The following is a 16,696-nucleotide window of genomic DNA, read 5'->3' on the forward strand; positions in this document are numbered from 1 at the left end:
ACCTGGGTCCCAAGGTCTGTTATCACACATTAAGTAGACTGCTGCCTATGTGGTAGTTCATAGGCACAGAGTTTTTACCAAAGGGGATGACAATGCACTTTTTGGCATTGAGCTTAAGGCCATGGCTCTGACACCAGGCATCTGTGTAGGCCCTTCTGTAGTATGGGACTAGTTCTGTTATGTGTGTGTGTGTGTGTGTGTGTGTGTGTGTGTGTGTGTGTGTGTATATATATATATATATATATATATATATATATGTATACATATAGATAGATAGATAGATATCCATCTACTTCAGTTGATTGAACTTTTAAATGTTCAAAGCACATATGGCCGAGACCATAACATCAAACATTTAAAGGTTCAAGCATTTAAAAAAAAAAAAAACTAAACGTTCGTAGAAGGGGGGCAAGCCCCCATTCACCCCCCACACCCTCCACTACTTAAATATACCGACTCCGAGATCACACTACATTGTGGAAAAGGGAAATCTTCCCGTTCCGCACTGTACAGGGATCTCCATTCAGACCGTCCGAACTTTTAAAAGTTAGATCATATGGTCTCGGCCATATGCACTTGGAACTTTAAAAAGTTCGATCAACTGAAGGGGACTCATGTATATATATATATATATATATATATATATATATATATATATATGCATTTCTATATGTATACACAAAATTCACCACCAACATGGCGTCTACTATTCAAAAGACAGGAGTCCCCGTGGATTATGATGTTTGCAGATGACATTGTGATCTGTAGTGAGAGTAGGGAACAGGTGGAGGAGACCCTGGAGATATGCTCTAGAGAGAAGAGGAATGAAGGTCAGCAGGACTAAGACAGAATATATGTGTGTGAATGAGAGGGAGGATAGAGGAATGGTGAGGATGCAAGGAGTAGAGGTGGCGAAGGTGGATGAGTTTAAATACGTGGGGTCAATAGTTCAGAGTAACGGTGAGTGTGGAAGAGAGGTGAAGAAGAGAATACAGGCAGGATGGAGTGGGTGGAAAAGAGTGTCAGGAGTGATTTGTGACAGACGAGTACCTGTAAGAGTGAAAGGGAAGGTCTACAAGAGGGTAGTGAGACCAGCTATGTTACATGGGTTGGAGACAGTGGCATTGACAAAATGGCAGGAGTTTGAGCTGGATGTGGCAGAATTAAAGATGTTAAGATTTGCACTGGGTGTGACAAGGGTGGACAGGATTAGGAATAAGTATATTAGAGGGTCAGCCCAGGTTGGAAGGTTTGGAGACAAAGCCAGAGAGGCACAATTACGTTGGTTTGGACATGTGCTGAGGAGGGATGCTGAGTATATTGGGAAAAAGATACTCAGGATGAAGCTACCATGTAACAGGAAAAGAGGAAGGCCTAAGATAAGGTTTATGGATGTGGTGAGAGAGGACATGCAGGTGGTTGGTGTGACAGAGCAAGATGCAGAGGACAGGAAGAAATGGAAACAGGTGATCTGCTGTGGCGACCCCTAACGGGAACAGCCGAAAAAAGATGATGAAATGACATGCCCCTCTTATGGACACCCTGCTATGATTTTCAAAGACAAGTGCTTTGATTTTAATGCTTAGACAGAGAGATGTGGGGACATTTGACAGGTATAACTGAGAGTAATTGTTCCAAACTGTTCTCATTTATGCTTGCACACCTTGACACGTTATAACTTTATGTCTTTCATTACTTAAGTCACTATAATCATATCTCTCAACTTCTCAGTGCAGGAAATGTGGACAAAGTCAGAAATAATTGGGGGGGGGCAAAGGACAAAAAATAGGGACAGGTTTTAAATACTGCTCTTATAAATTTAGAAAGTTGCTAGAATAGCAGTTTTTGAATTACTGTGTATTCCAGAAGGATATCAAGTCTGAAACTCAAATGTTTGTCATTATTTAGTATTATTTAGTTACTTCAATCCTCAATGATTTGCCAGAAAACCTCAAATGTTATGAACTGTCTAAAATATGAGGTAAAATCTGGACAGTTGAAGAGGAATGACTACAGTCGCTGGTTAAAACTCGCTTCTATAAGCGATGCATGTTGTCATAGCTCCCAACATCTTAACTCAAGAATTAAAGGTAAAACCAAGCGTACTAACAGAAGGTATGTTTGTGTGTCTGTATGTATATATAATATAGACACACACACACACACATATATATATATATATATATATATATATATAAACACACAGATATATATATATATATATATATATATATATATATATATAAACACACACACATATATATATATATATATATATATATATATATATATATACACACACACATATATATATATATATATATATATATATATATAAACACACACATATATATATATATATATATATATATATATATATATAAACACACACATATATATATATATATATATATATATATATATATATATATATAAACACACATATATATATATATATATATATATACACATATATATATATACATATATATATATACATATATATATATATACATATATATATATATACATATATATATATACATATATATATATATATATATATATATATATATACATATACACATATATATATATACATATATATATATACATATATATATATATATATATATATATATACATATACATATATATATACATATATATATATATATATATATATATATATATACATATATATATATATATATATATATATATATATATATATATATATATACATATATATATATATATATATATATACATACATATATATATACATATATATATATACATATATATATATACATATATATATATATACATACATACATATATATATATATATATATATATATATACACATATATATATATATACGAAACACTATAAAGTCGTTATTTTTCATTGAAAAAAGGTTGTAGCTTACGAAAAATGCGTATTAACATGCATTTTCTGAAGAATAAGTAGTCTGCAACAATAATGTCTGGAATGTTAAGACCAGTACACATTAAGTTAAATAGCACCATAAAATCACAACAAGAATATTCACTGAAAGGATGAAAGAACGGACTTCTGTGGTACCGAGTCCACTGAATAGCGCAGGTCACAGAAACAAGACATGATTAACAAAAGCTTGCCACACTTCACCTTTTTCTTGGCAGACCGGTATGTCTTCCGTAAACGTGATTCGAGCTCTGACTTAAAAGTATTGTGACTGCTAATCCGAACAGGATCGCTCAGATCTAAATCTGAAAATGCTGTGCATCCCTCAGTGCCGTCAAAGAACAGCATGCCTCACAACTACGATCAAGAACAAATGCGTACAACAACGGGATAAATATTAAACTGTGAACAGTGTACAAAACAGCCGCCACTAAAAGATTCCTGTCACTGTACCAGAAGCGTATCTAACAACTCAGATCCTTTCGATGAGTTTGTAAACAAGCAAGCAAGGAAAGAAACAGTACCAATCAAATACTATAAAACCCGACTACAAGTCGCCTACGAATCCCACCGAGTTGTCACTTTCGTTCACACCGACTAACGTGCCTAAAAGGGAAAACTATAAAGAGTGACCTTAAAGCACGTGACTTTGTTGGTCATACGTGCTTTACGTCATGCAGCTGTAGTTCTGAGCAAGTAGATCAGCTGCTTAAACAGCAATAAGGAGACAGAATAAATATGTGTCACTTGATTTACCAGGATCGATAGCATGGGATCAAACGTGAAGACTAGAAAGTCGTATGGAGGTGTAGCAAGGGTTTCTGACAGTGTACCCTTGCAGTGGATTTAAACCCAATAGCGCCAAAACGTCAACACTCGATGCCTGTATGTGGAACAGAAAGGCAAAATGCGAAACGCTGCTAACTACGTTGTCTAGAAAAAACACAGCATGGTTATTAATGGTTCTTGGTATTTCAAAAGTGTATTTGACTAATTTGAGTCGGTTCTCCAGTATTTTTACCATTAGGTCTTATCACTTCTCCAATAGCTCATTGTAAACTTCTTACTTTTTGTGCAATAACTGGTAAAACAAGTTACATTCTATGAATTAAAAATGTTCTACTCTTTGTGCTCAAGTCTTAACTGTGCAATATATCTATAGCTGTGCAATACTAAGTGCTGCTAATGGTTAGAGATAGAAAAATGTGATCATATCTAGTGTCATGTCAAATGTTACAAATATTTTCTTCTTATTATATATTTATATGTATCATCTGCACATGGAGCTCGAAGCAACAAAATTTCATTTAGCCTGCACTGAGGTGTGGGTCTAAATGGCAGTAAAAGTTTACTTTGACTTTAGAAACTTCTCAGCAGTAAAAGTGTATCAACTGTTATTCCTCAGGCCCCCTTAATACAATATGCTGATGACTCCACATTAATCTGCACAGCCCCAAATCCAGCAGACCTTCAATCTCTTACCCAAAAAGTGTTTAACACAGTTGAGGATTGGCTACAACATCAATGTCTTATCCTAAATCCTAAAAAAACAAAACTTCTACTTTTTACTCCCACCCATAGACACACACCTCTCAACTTTACTGTCACTTCTAACAATGGAACTATTATATCCCCTGACTCTAACACAAAACTCCTAGGAGTACTAATTGACAATAACCTTAACTTTGAGGCCCACATAAACAATACCATAAAACAGTTAACAAAAACTAGGCTCACTATATAGAATCAAATCCTTTCTTACCCCACTAGCTAGATCTACTATTGCCCAGACCCACTTAATCTCTACCCTCCTCTATGCCTCCCTATTTATACTAACCTCTCAAAACCAATATGAACAAACTAGTAGTCTCATACAACAATATTGCAAGATTTGCAACTGGCTCTACATTTAGGACCCACCACTGTATTAATTATAAAAATCTTGGATGGCTAGAGTTACCCAACCTACTTCTACTTAATCAATTAATAATTGCCTATAAAATCCTGTACCAGCCTAGTTACACACCAATTCTTACCAACCTTATCACTCCCTACAGTAACCTTAATACCCTGCGCTCAGCTACTAAAATGCTTGTACTAACACACATAGCCAACAACAAGGCAGGGGACTCTCTATTTTCTAACACCGTTGGTAAAACCTGGAACTCTCTTCCCAGCGACCTAACCTCACTACCATCACTTACACAATTCAAAATCAGGCTTAAATCCTACCTTAAAACACATTGGCTATGCACCTGTCTTAACCCAGACTAACAACTCTTGTCTTCTCACAAAATTTCTAAATCTTATGTCTGCATAATCTACCTGCATACTGGAATCCAGTAGCTGAACCTGTCTTTCAACTAATTTGGACTATCTCTTATATCTTAATATCTCTCTTTGTCACTCTAGTATCTTATGTTAACACACCTCTTTCTAGCATGTTCTTGTACTGTACTTATTTACTTATTTCTTACCCAACTTTTTTATTTCTATATGTTCTTTTCTGCATAAATAGCTAAATTGTATATAGTACTTCTGTTCCTTAAACTGTGAATTTATTTACTGTTTTTTATTTGATTAATGTCATACACTGTTTTGTACTATCGAGGAGCTTTTCTCCCCGGGCCTCTGCTGAAAATGGATATGTGTCCAGCTGGACTAGCCCGGTCAACAAATGTAAAATAAAATAAATAAATAAACTCGTGAAAATGCGGAAGACACTTGATATTCTGCATGTATAAGTTAATGTTTTAGGGATATACATTTTGTAAATGTAAATTTTGTTGCAAGCAGCTCATACTCAGTAAATTCCAGCCCCCCTTGCTGATTTTCTGTACTCCTGTTTGCAGTATTTCCTATTGCTAAAGTCTGCTTTCTCCATTCTCGTTTTGGCTTAGTTCATAGAATAATTTCGGTTACTGGAAGATTTTGTTTAACACTATTTTAAAAGGTGAGGAAGCACCAGCATCTTAGAAGAAGGTGGTAGTGATTATCTGATGTGAAGGGATATTGTACAGCTACACATTTGAGGCTTTATATGTGTGTGTGTGTCTATATGGATCCCTATCAGATGATAGAAACTTCATTTGACTGAATCCCATTTGACTGAGACCATTGGACAGAAATTTCAAAATACTGAAACATCACTTGACTGAAACCCATAATACTGAAATCTTGCAATGCTAAATTTCAACATACTGAATTGAAAAGTGGTGCCCATAATGAACAATTGTATAAAGCAGAGAAATGTGAAAATTATGAAGGTACAAAATGCCCACCCCCAACTATATATACTAACTCCAGGATCGTACTACAGTGAGGAAAAGTTCTTTCTATAAAATTTATTTATAACCTATTCTGGTTTTATACTGTCCACTTTACAATTCAGTATGTTGAAATTTAGCATTGTAAGATTTCAGTCAAGTGATTTTTAAGTATTTTGAAATTTCAGTCTTATGGTCTCAGTCAAATGAGTTTCAGTCATATGAACTTTCTATCCTCTGATAGGGATCCGTATATATATATATATATATATATATATATATATATATATATATGGGTGTGTACCCATGTGTGTCTGTGTATGTGTTTATATGTATATATATATATATATATATATATATATATATATATATATATATATATATATATGTGTGTGTGTGTGTGCGTGTATTTTTTATATATGTATTTATATATATATATATATATATATTATATATATATATATATATATATATATATGTATATATATGTATAAATATATATATTTATATATATGCACACACAAGACTGCCGTGGTGGTGCAGTGTTGTTACCTCACAGCAAGAGGTTCTCCCGTTCGATTCTCGGCTGGAGTGCGGGGAGTGCCTTCTGTGTGGAGTCTGCATGTCCTCCCCGCAGTTGGGTGGGCGTTCAAAAGACATGCGTAAATGGGTGTGCCTTCGTTGAAGGTTGAACGTCGAGCTGGCACCTCAGCATTCGTGAAAATCTACTGCCAATTATTAGCAGACCGGAGTTCCGCTGTGGTGACCCCTAACCGGGAAAAGCCGAAAGACAACAACAACACACACACACACACACACATATGTCTGTATATTTGCAAAAAATATATATATGTGCATGTATACGTATATATATATATATATATATATATATATATATATATGTGTGTGTGTGTGTGTGTATATATATACATTTGTGTGTGTAATACAAGCAGAAGGTTATAATTCATAATGAACAATTGTATAAAGCAGAGAAATGTGAAAATTATGAAGGTACAAAAAGAAGTATTTATGGAAATCTTAATTATGCTAAGTAGAAGAGGCTCAACAACAAATTATGATAAAAGGCGATGATATAAAAATGGTGTGTATTCAATCTGGAGAAAAGGCCCCAGGAACAGATGGTTTTGTTGAGGAAGGTAGGCAGGAAGGAAGTGATGAAGATCTGGAAGATTTTGTTTGACAGTATTTTAAAAGGAGGGGAAGCAAAAGCACCCTAGAAGAAAGCTGTAGTGGCTGTATTCCCAAAGAAGGTAAAGACCTGTTAGACCCAGCTTCATATACACCCATTTCAATTTTAAACCATGATTATAAACTCTTTATGTCAATACTAGCTAAAAGAATGGCAAAGATGTTGCCAAAATTGATAGATATGGATCAGTGTCGTTTTGTGCAGGGCAGACAAACATTTAACAACATTAATTTATTATTTTATTTATTGATATTTGATTACCATAAAAGTCTGACTGGGTAGGAGCCCATTTTCAGAGGAGGGCCAGGAAGAAAAGCTCCTAAGTATTGTAAAACATTTTAAGAACAATAATTTTACAGGACCAGGATACTGGTTGGCTCGCAAAAAGGGTAAGAAAGGAGTTGCAGTAGCAAAGACCAGGGAATCAGAGGCACTCTACCAGCTTTTCAAAAGTGACTCAGTAGGTGGCACAAATAAACTATATCAGGTTGCAAGGCAAAGACAAAAGGGTAAAGAAGATGCCAGAAACAACCTGCTCACTAGTCCACAATACAGCAAAGGCAGATGGAAGGAGTACTTCCAGCAGCTTCTGAATGAAGAAAACCCCACAGAAGCTGTACTGCCCCAGACACAGCCTAGGGCGAGAGAAGAAGAGCCCACCATAGAAGAAGTAAGAACAGCACTGAGACAAATGAAGTCAGGGGAAGCAGCAGGATCAGATGAAGTCATAGCAGATATGATAAAGTTGCTGGGTGAGATAGAGTAGAATGGCTGCTGAGGATACTCATAGCAGTGTGGAGAGAAAGGTGTATCCCAGATGATTGGAGAATAAGCATACTTGTGCCAGTGTACAAGAAGAACAAGTTGAGAGGTATCAAACTCCTGTCACGTTGCATGAAAGTTTTGAAGAGGATGATCGATAAATGGACACCCAGAGTAGTAGAAAATAAGATGAGAGATGAGCACTTTGGATTCATATCAGGATGCAGCACAACTGACCTAATGTTTGCAGTGAGACAGATAGTTGAGAAGAAGGTAGAGATGAGGAAATAGTCCAGTTGTGCATTCCTAGACTAGGAGAAGGTATATGACAAGGTCCCAAGAAAGTTGATTTGGTCAATCCAGCAGTGGTTCGAAGTCCCAGAAACATTGTTAGAATTAGTGCAGGCTATGTACAAGGACCTACTGACTTACGTATGATCAGTGTTCATTCTCACAGAGGGGTTCCCAGTTGGAGAGGGTGTCCATCAGTGTTCAGTTCTGAGCCCACTGCTGTTCATACTGGTGACAAATTACATTATCAAATGAGTCAGAGGGAGAAGATCAGCAACGTTGCTGTATACAGACAATGTGGCATTACAGATATTCTCTTAGCAAGAGCTTCAGCAAGACACATGGGATGAAACTGAGTACAGATAAGAGTGGTAATGGCAGCAAATGGGAAAATCAGAAGAAGCTGAGAATTGAGATAGAAGGGAAGATAATCAAACATTTTGACAACTTTGGGTATCTGGGATGGGTGGTTGAGGAGGTCTGAATGAAGAGGTCAGAGCTAGAATCAGAGGGATTGCAGCTGCAGCCAACTAGCATAGAGTGTCAGGTGTAGTGTATGACTGAAGAATGCCAAAGAAGCTGAAAGTTAAGGTGTACAAAACAGTGGTGTGACCAGTACTACTGTATGGTATAGAAACCTGCATAGTAATGGCAGAACACCTGTGGAAGCTAGAGACGATGGAAATTAAGTACCTAAGACAGATGGTAGGATGCACACTGTGGGACAGACAAAGAATTGAGGACATAAGAGCACAAACCAAAGTAGCTCCATTTGCAGAAAAGGTCAAAGTGAACAGATCACGGAGGTTTAGGCACATGTGCAGAAAAGTAGAAGACAATCTAATGAAGAAGATTTAAGACAGAGAGGAAAAGGGCAAGAGGAAATTAAGGAGGTCAGCAAAGAGTTGGATGGATTGTGTGAGAGAAGACCTGCAACAGTCACGCATCAGTGTTGAGAAAGGCAGAAATGTGGCATTGAATTAGGAGAGATAGAAACAGTTAATATGACACCCCGACCCCACATAGAAAATTGGAAAAAGGGGGGTCAATGATGAAGATGATGAATTTTACAATCTTTAAAAAATAACACAAAACAACTACAGTTTAAATAAATTATAACAAATTAGACATAAAATGAAAAAAATGTTAAAAGGAGATACAAGTAATAAGACAATGATTTAATAGTTACAGACATTTTAGCTAGTTTGTAGAGAAATTAAAGGTGAGTTAGTGCAATGCAAACAGGGGTTGCAATATAAAGTGAGAAAAGCAGACTTATGGTATATATGGAGAGAAAGCCATGGGAAAGAAATGGATAGTAAGGAAAGGAGTGAAGAAGAAAGAGTAAGGAGAAGTAAGATACGAAGAGGTATTTGTTCACATTTAGGGATATAATTATCCTAGTACTGGGCAAGAACAGAGCCAGCATTTGGCTAGGAAGTCTTTCAGAGTGGTTTTGAAGGATGGGAAGGAGGGTATTCACCTGATGGATACAGATAATGAGTTCCAGGCCATAGCAACTAGTACAGACAATGTCCAGCAGATTTGCTATTTTTTTTGGGAGAGAAAGGAGTTTTTGGTTATTGGGTTGTAATGACCCAACTAGGAATATAGTTGTGTAGAATATTAGTTAGTACTGGATAAGCAAATGGTTTCTGGATCATTTTTATAGGTGGTAAGAAGCTGTGTAAATGTTAGTTTATGGGGTAGTTTTAACCAGTTTAGGCATTTTAGTGCTGTATAGCAGTGGGTTCTGAAAGGGATATTTGATGCAATTGTTCATGTTTCAATTTTTTGAAGCCTGCAGGTTACTAAGGATGGCAGCACCATAAAGAAGTGTGGAAAGGAGATAAGTAGTGGCAAATGTAGCCTTTGGCCTATAAACATCCCTTATTTGTTATGACTTTTTCTTATGCAGTTTTGTATATGCAGGTTGAATTTAATATTATCATCCACTTTCATCCCTAATCATTTATACTGAGAAGTGACATCAGTGGTTGTATTATCAAGAGAGAAAACTTTAAAATTTTTTTATGGGAGCAGGATTTGGATAAAAAGGTAGTTTTGTTTTTTTTTTTAGGATTGAGTACAAGTCATTAAAACAATAATTCGGGGAAGCAGAATGTAAACAAATACTGCTGTTGGTAGGTCTTGATACAGAGAAAGCATTTGACAAAGTAAGCTGGGATTTTATTAGCAGGGCATTTGCATTTCTTGATAAAATAATAAGGTGAATTAGGAGGATATATCAAGGATCGGAGGTGAGAATTAAAGTGGGAGGGCTCCTGTCTTTCTTTGAACAGAGGAATCAGGCAGGAGTGACCTCCTTCCTTTAATTATATGCTTTATATTTAGAGCCAATGACAAAGAAAATAAAAAAAAACTCAGTAATTCAAGGATATAATTGGTATGGTAATCAAAAAATGTTGGCTTTATTTGCAGATAATATTATTTTGTACATGATTAATCCAGAAAAGTATGTCTCACTTTTGTGAAACATTTTGAGACAGTTTCAAGTATTTTCAGGAAATACATTTAATGAAGATACACCAAAGGCTATAGCAGTAAAGTATGTACCCACACAAGAATTGATTCAGCAAAACCCATATTTATGGTTACATGATAAGATGAAGTATTTGTGAGTATGGATTAAAATGGCTTCTGCTATGGCAGCTAAGGATATGTGGGAAGAGACTAGACAAAAGATAACATAAAAACTAAGAACCTGGAAGATATTGTTTATGAATATGGATAGTGAGATGTAAGTAGTAAACATGTTTTTAGTCCCTTTAGTTTTATAAACATGTCAGGCATCATTTTATCAAACAGAGGAAAAGTTGTGCCAATAATTAATTAATACTGAGATGACAAAATGTATCTGCTTGGGGAAGAGGGAAAGAGTTAAATAGGATAAGATGATTGTTCTAACAGAGCAAGGTGTGTGTTTGTGTGTGTGTGTGTGTGTGTGTGTGTGTGTGTGTGTGTGTGTGTGTGTGTGTGTAGATACAGATGTATGATAGATAGATATAGATGGATATATGGGGACACAGCCACTGAAGCCAAGAAGACAAAAAACAAAAACCTTGGCTAATTGACACTCCAACAAAACTCAGTGGGCACAGAAAAAAGGAAACAGAGAATTTAGCACTTTCGTCTCATGTATTTATTAAAGGAACTTCTGAAAAAAGTATGTGTGTATATATATATATATATATATATATATATATATATATGTATGTATATGCATATATTTATACGAGTATATATGTATATATATATAAATATAAATATATATATATATATATATATATATATATATGTGTGTAATTTGTGTGTGTGTGTGTGTGCTTGTGTGCGCACATATGTTTTGGAACAGTAATAGGTTGGTTGATTTTAAAATTTCCCGACAGAGTACTCTGTCAGAAATATTGGGTTTGCAAATATCTGTAACTAAGGAAATTATATTGAGCAGGGATGCAGGATCTGAATGGCCTAGACATACTAAGGTCTTGTTTTTTTAGTTTATTGCCGTTAGCAGCCACAATATTACTAGAAAATGGAAATCAAAGTCTATACCAACTTTATTTGAAATGTTGAATATTATAAAAAAAATTTCCTTTGGGTGCACCAGTTTCCTCCCACATTCCAAAGACACGCAGTAGTTGGATTTTGCTGATCAACAGCTTAATTATAGCTCACCCAGTGTACACTGACTGGATGCCAGTTAAGAAGAAATTCAGAGAATTTTGAACAAAATTAACTAAAAAAGTGAAGAAAAAACACTGGCTGGGAAGAACAATCCTGCAGTTGTGTAGTGAAAAAAGCAGTTTAAGCTCCAGCTTTGGCACAACAGATGGCTTCAAGTAATTTAGAGAAACAAATAAATCAAATGTACTCAGAGCTGATTAAAATAATGAAACACTGAAAGAATATATCAGCTCAACAAAAGACTGGAAAAAATAGAAGATGCTTTAACTAGCTGTTTTGACTAGATAAAAATGTGAAGGTCAGAGGTTGTAATGAAGAAAAGGCTGACTGAGTATGAGACTTAGGAGACAGAAAAAGCACAGGAGATGACTAGAAAAATTGTGAGTACCCTTGATGTGAACTAGAGTCTGGTGTTGGGACATGGAAATGAACAGTATGAAGACCAACACTGAAATTAGTGAATAAATAAATTTCAGATTGTAGAGCATCAGTCACATTTGTAAAGTATGGCTTTGCAAGAAAAAGTAGCTGAGAAAGATTGCACTTGTTGATTTTGTTAAAATTGTGGTGGACTGTAAAGCATACACCCCACTTTATGCCATTAATGTTTACAAGGACACACAAAGGAAAAAAATGTTAAGTAAAATAATTTTTGTTCTTAACACTATTTGTATAAAACATTTCATAATAAAAACTGCATGTTATATAGTAAAGCAGATGTGCAGTCAGGGTGTCTTAAATGGTATGAGGGTGAGTCTTTTTAGCGATTGTTGTATGTGATAAAGATATTAAATTAAACAGGTATTTTTTAGTTTTAAGAAATATAGGCATTACAATGTAAAAAGAGAAGAAAGGCTGGAGAAAAGAAAGTTTATGTTAATATACCACAGTCTTGGGCTGTTAGTGTGTAAAAATGCACTGATTTTATTTTCTGTAGAATTGTGGTATTTTTTTCTCATTTTTGCATACGTGACTATCTGGATTAATGCCCTTGACTTAATCTAAAGACAAGTGTTTTCTCTAAGCAAGAAGGCTTGAAAAATTAGACAGAATGATGAATACCATGAAAAGTACTAAGTTTATTGCATATGCAATGATATTAGCTTGTTTTTTTCCTTTAGCAAATGCTCAGTACAATTTAAGAAATCTGCAGCAGAAGGCAGTTTTGCATTCTGTTCTTATGTTTCTATGAAGACAAGATTTCTGCAGGTGCAAGCAATTAATCTTGAGAGTTCTGACCATTATTTGCTGAGGAAATGCAAAAATTTAAAGGTACAAGGAGAAGCAGTTCAGTCAAAAATAAAGTTTGAAATAATTGGAAGTGGGCTAGATATAGCAGCTTCCTTACCAACCTTAATACATTTAGTAGAGCAATGTATAATTTAGTTTTAAGACAGGCAGTGCATTTTTCTTAAGGTTAAATGTTAATGTTTTCTAAAAACTTACAAGCTGTTTCTCACATATGGAAGCAGAATAGAGACAAGAAAAGATCATATAGCAATAAGTGTAAGTGGCAGCACATGCTATAACAAGCTTTAGTATGCATAACCTTAATTTTAGTTTAGTTAATGCCTGTGGGTGCAGCTGTTGATTTGGGGCAGTTATTCCTATCAGGAGGATTACACTTCATTTTTTGAAGAGCTACATATGATTATGTTTTTGTTCTAAGTTAATAGATTGTGGGAGTGTTCTGAAAATCTATTTTTTTTGTTTGAGAGTTTGTTTGAGAGTTTTCACATAAACATAAAGTCATGAAAAAAAATCAGCCTGCCATACTTTAGTATGTGCATTTAACCAAAACAGCTGTCATGTATAATAAATGGGAAAAATAATATCCTTTCATAATGGCTATATGCTATCCATATTATTTTGGAATATGAATACCTTACTGTATAGACAAAAATGTAAGAGTATTGAATTATATTAAGAAATGCAGGGTGCAAATAGCAATGCTGCAGGAGAAACATTTGAAAAGAAATAAGCATGTGAATTTGATAAAGGATTTCATGCTGGATATTGAGCAGAATATCATGGAAAAGGGGATTAATTATACTAATTGTTAGAAAAGCTCCAGTAGTGATCGAAGAGGGAAAAAGGTAATAAGGGTAGACTTGTAGTAGTAAGGGCCTACTGGCAAGGGATGAGCATTATGATGACATGTATTTAAACTCCAACAAAAAACTGCTATTATAGAGCTTAAGAAATTTTGGAGAGAAATAATCATCTTTCAGCAGGGAATATTACTTTTAGGTGGTGACTGGATTTTGGTTTGCAACAGTGAGGGTGTATCTTGGAGACTTATAAGGGTACATTTCAGAAGAAATTTATGAAAATATTTGATATGAAATATGTGAATTCAGTAGTAGGAACGGAACTCTGAGAGAACTTAAATATTATTCCCCAAGGTACAATAACTGAGCTAGACTAGAAATAAATTATATATTTACTGGAACAATTGCATTTAATTGAAAGCTTTGACAGACACCCAGTAACTATTTCAGATCATGAATCAATAAAAACTAAGACAAAAATGTACTGTAATGAAGTCAAAATGAGACTCTGGCACTTTCCCACTTATCTGTTAAAAAGAGAGGAATTTAAGGAATGGGTAGTGGAAGTTATTTGAGAGTTATTAGAAAAAAGAAATTTCTTCAGAAGTTATAGTTATTGAGTGGGATAAAATAAACATAATGTTTCAAAATAAGGTAGAAATAAAAGAAAAATAGATATGGTTAAGAAGCAATAGGAAATATTAAGAGGGAATGTCAAAGGTTAAAGTGTTGCAAAATAAGAGGACTCTCACAGAAAGGGAAGAGACATAACTGCAGAGTGCTAAATAGAAAATAAGGGGAATATCTGGATAATATGCATGAGTTTAGAAAGATTTTCTAGAGAAAGATTACTGTTAAACAAGAGTTATTTTTATAATAACTCCAGAGCACAAAAACTTTTAGCACAATGACGTAGGCAACAGAAAGTAGAAAGGGTTGTTGCCAAACTTAGGGGGCTTATAACACAAATAACCAGAGATCCTGTAGAAGTGAGGGATATTTTGGAAATTTTATGAAAATTTGCATAAATCAGAAAACAGTAGAAATCAGGAAAAAGCATAAATCGGAATATTTATGGAAGACTTAAGTATGCCAAAGTTAGAGGTAGATTAGGTTTAGCAAATAGTCAACATTTTTACAAATGTGATAAAAATGGTGATATATAATCAATCTGCAGAAAAGTCTCCAGGAAATGATAGCATTCTTATGGAAGTTTACAAGTTAGCAGGAAGGAAAGTGAGAAAGATTTGGAATGTTTTGTGTAACAGTATTTTAAAACCAGATGGAGCACCAACATCTTGGAATAAAGGTGTGTGGGCTGTATTACCTAAACACAGTAAAGACCCATCAGACCCAGCTTCATATAGATGAATTTCAATTTTAAAACATGATTATAAAGTATTAATGTTTATACTAGCTAAACAAATGGAAAAGGTGTTGCCAAAATTGATAGATATGGATCAATGGGGTTTTGTGGAGAGAAGGCAAACAGTTGACAAAATTAATAGAACTATAATGATCCAGAGGAAAGCAAAATGTAAGACTATGCTGCTGTTGTTGCTGGATCTTGATGCAGAGAAAGTATTTGACAAAGTAAGCTGGGATTCTATGAGTAGGGGAATGGAAGCATTTGCATTCTCTGGTACAATAATAGCAGGAGATATGAGGGATTTGAGAGAAGAATTAAAGTGGGAGGGTTACTCTCTGACAAATTGTTTCTGAACAGATAAACCAGGCAGGAGGGTTTTCTTTACTCTTTGTTATTTGCATTATATTTAGATTGGCAAAGAAAATAAGGGACTCAGATAATCAAGGATGTAATTTGGTATGGTAATCAAGTAAAGTTAGCTTTATTTGCAGATGATCTTATTTTATACCTGATAAATCCAGCAAATGGCATCTCAGTGTTGTGGAAAATTTTGAAGCAGTTTCAAGCCTTTTCAACTTATAAAATTAATGAAGATAAAACAAAGGCTATAACAGCACATTATCTACCCATGCATGAATTGGTTCAGCAATACCCATATTTATGGGGACGTGATAAGATGAAGTATTTAGGAGCATAGATTTAAAGGGCTTCTATTATGGCAGCTAAGGGTATGTGGGAAGAGATTAAAATATATAATACATAAACTGAGAAGGTGGAAGGTCTTGTTTATGGATATGGACAGTATGGTACAAGCAGTGAAAATATTGTTAGTCCCTTTAGTTTTAAATATGTCAGGCAGAGGAGAAGTTGTGGACAATACTTAGTAAAGAGTTGAAAGAATTCATCTGGAAGGGGAAGATAGCAAAGGGTTAGGTGGGATAAGCAGATCCTTCCAAAGAGCAACATGGTTTGGGAGATTTACTATCAAATATTAAAAAGACAACACAAACCGGTAGAAAAACACAAAAATGGCAATTCAAAGAACCAAGGCTGATGCAGTATAATGTTAAGCACTTTTCATTTACTA

The 16,696-nt window shown here is 34.8% G+C and overlaps 1 protein-coding gene across 1 annotated transcript in view; it reads right to left on the reverse strand.

Annotated features, from left to right (window-relative positions):
* TSTD2 (thiosulfate sulfurtransferase like domain containing 2) overlaps positions 1-3,573 on the reverse strand; it is a 529,591-nt gene extending 526,018 nt beyond the window's left edge. Inside the window, exon 1 of the mRNA XM_044060999.1 lies at positions 3,157-3,573. Coding sequence (XP_043916934.1) covers positions 3,157-3,300 — 144 coding nt within the window. The 5' untranslated portion in view covers positions 3,301-3,573. The remainder of the gene's footprint in view (positions 1-3,156) is intronic.
* Positions 3,574-16,696: the final 13,123 nt, after the last annotated feature.

This window comes from Protopterus annectens, chromosome 2.part0 (genome assembly GCF_019279795.1).
Source record: "Protopterus annectens isolate FY-2018-M chromosome 2.part0, PAN1.0, whole genome shotgun sequence".
Lineage (NCBI taxonomy): Eukaryota > Metazoa > Chordata > Ceratodontiformes > Protopteridae > Protopterus > Protopterus annectens.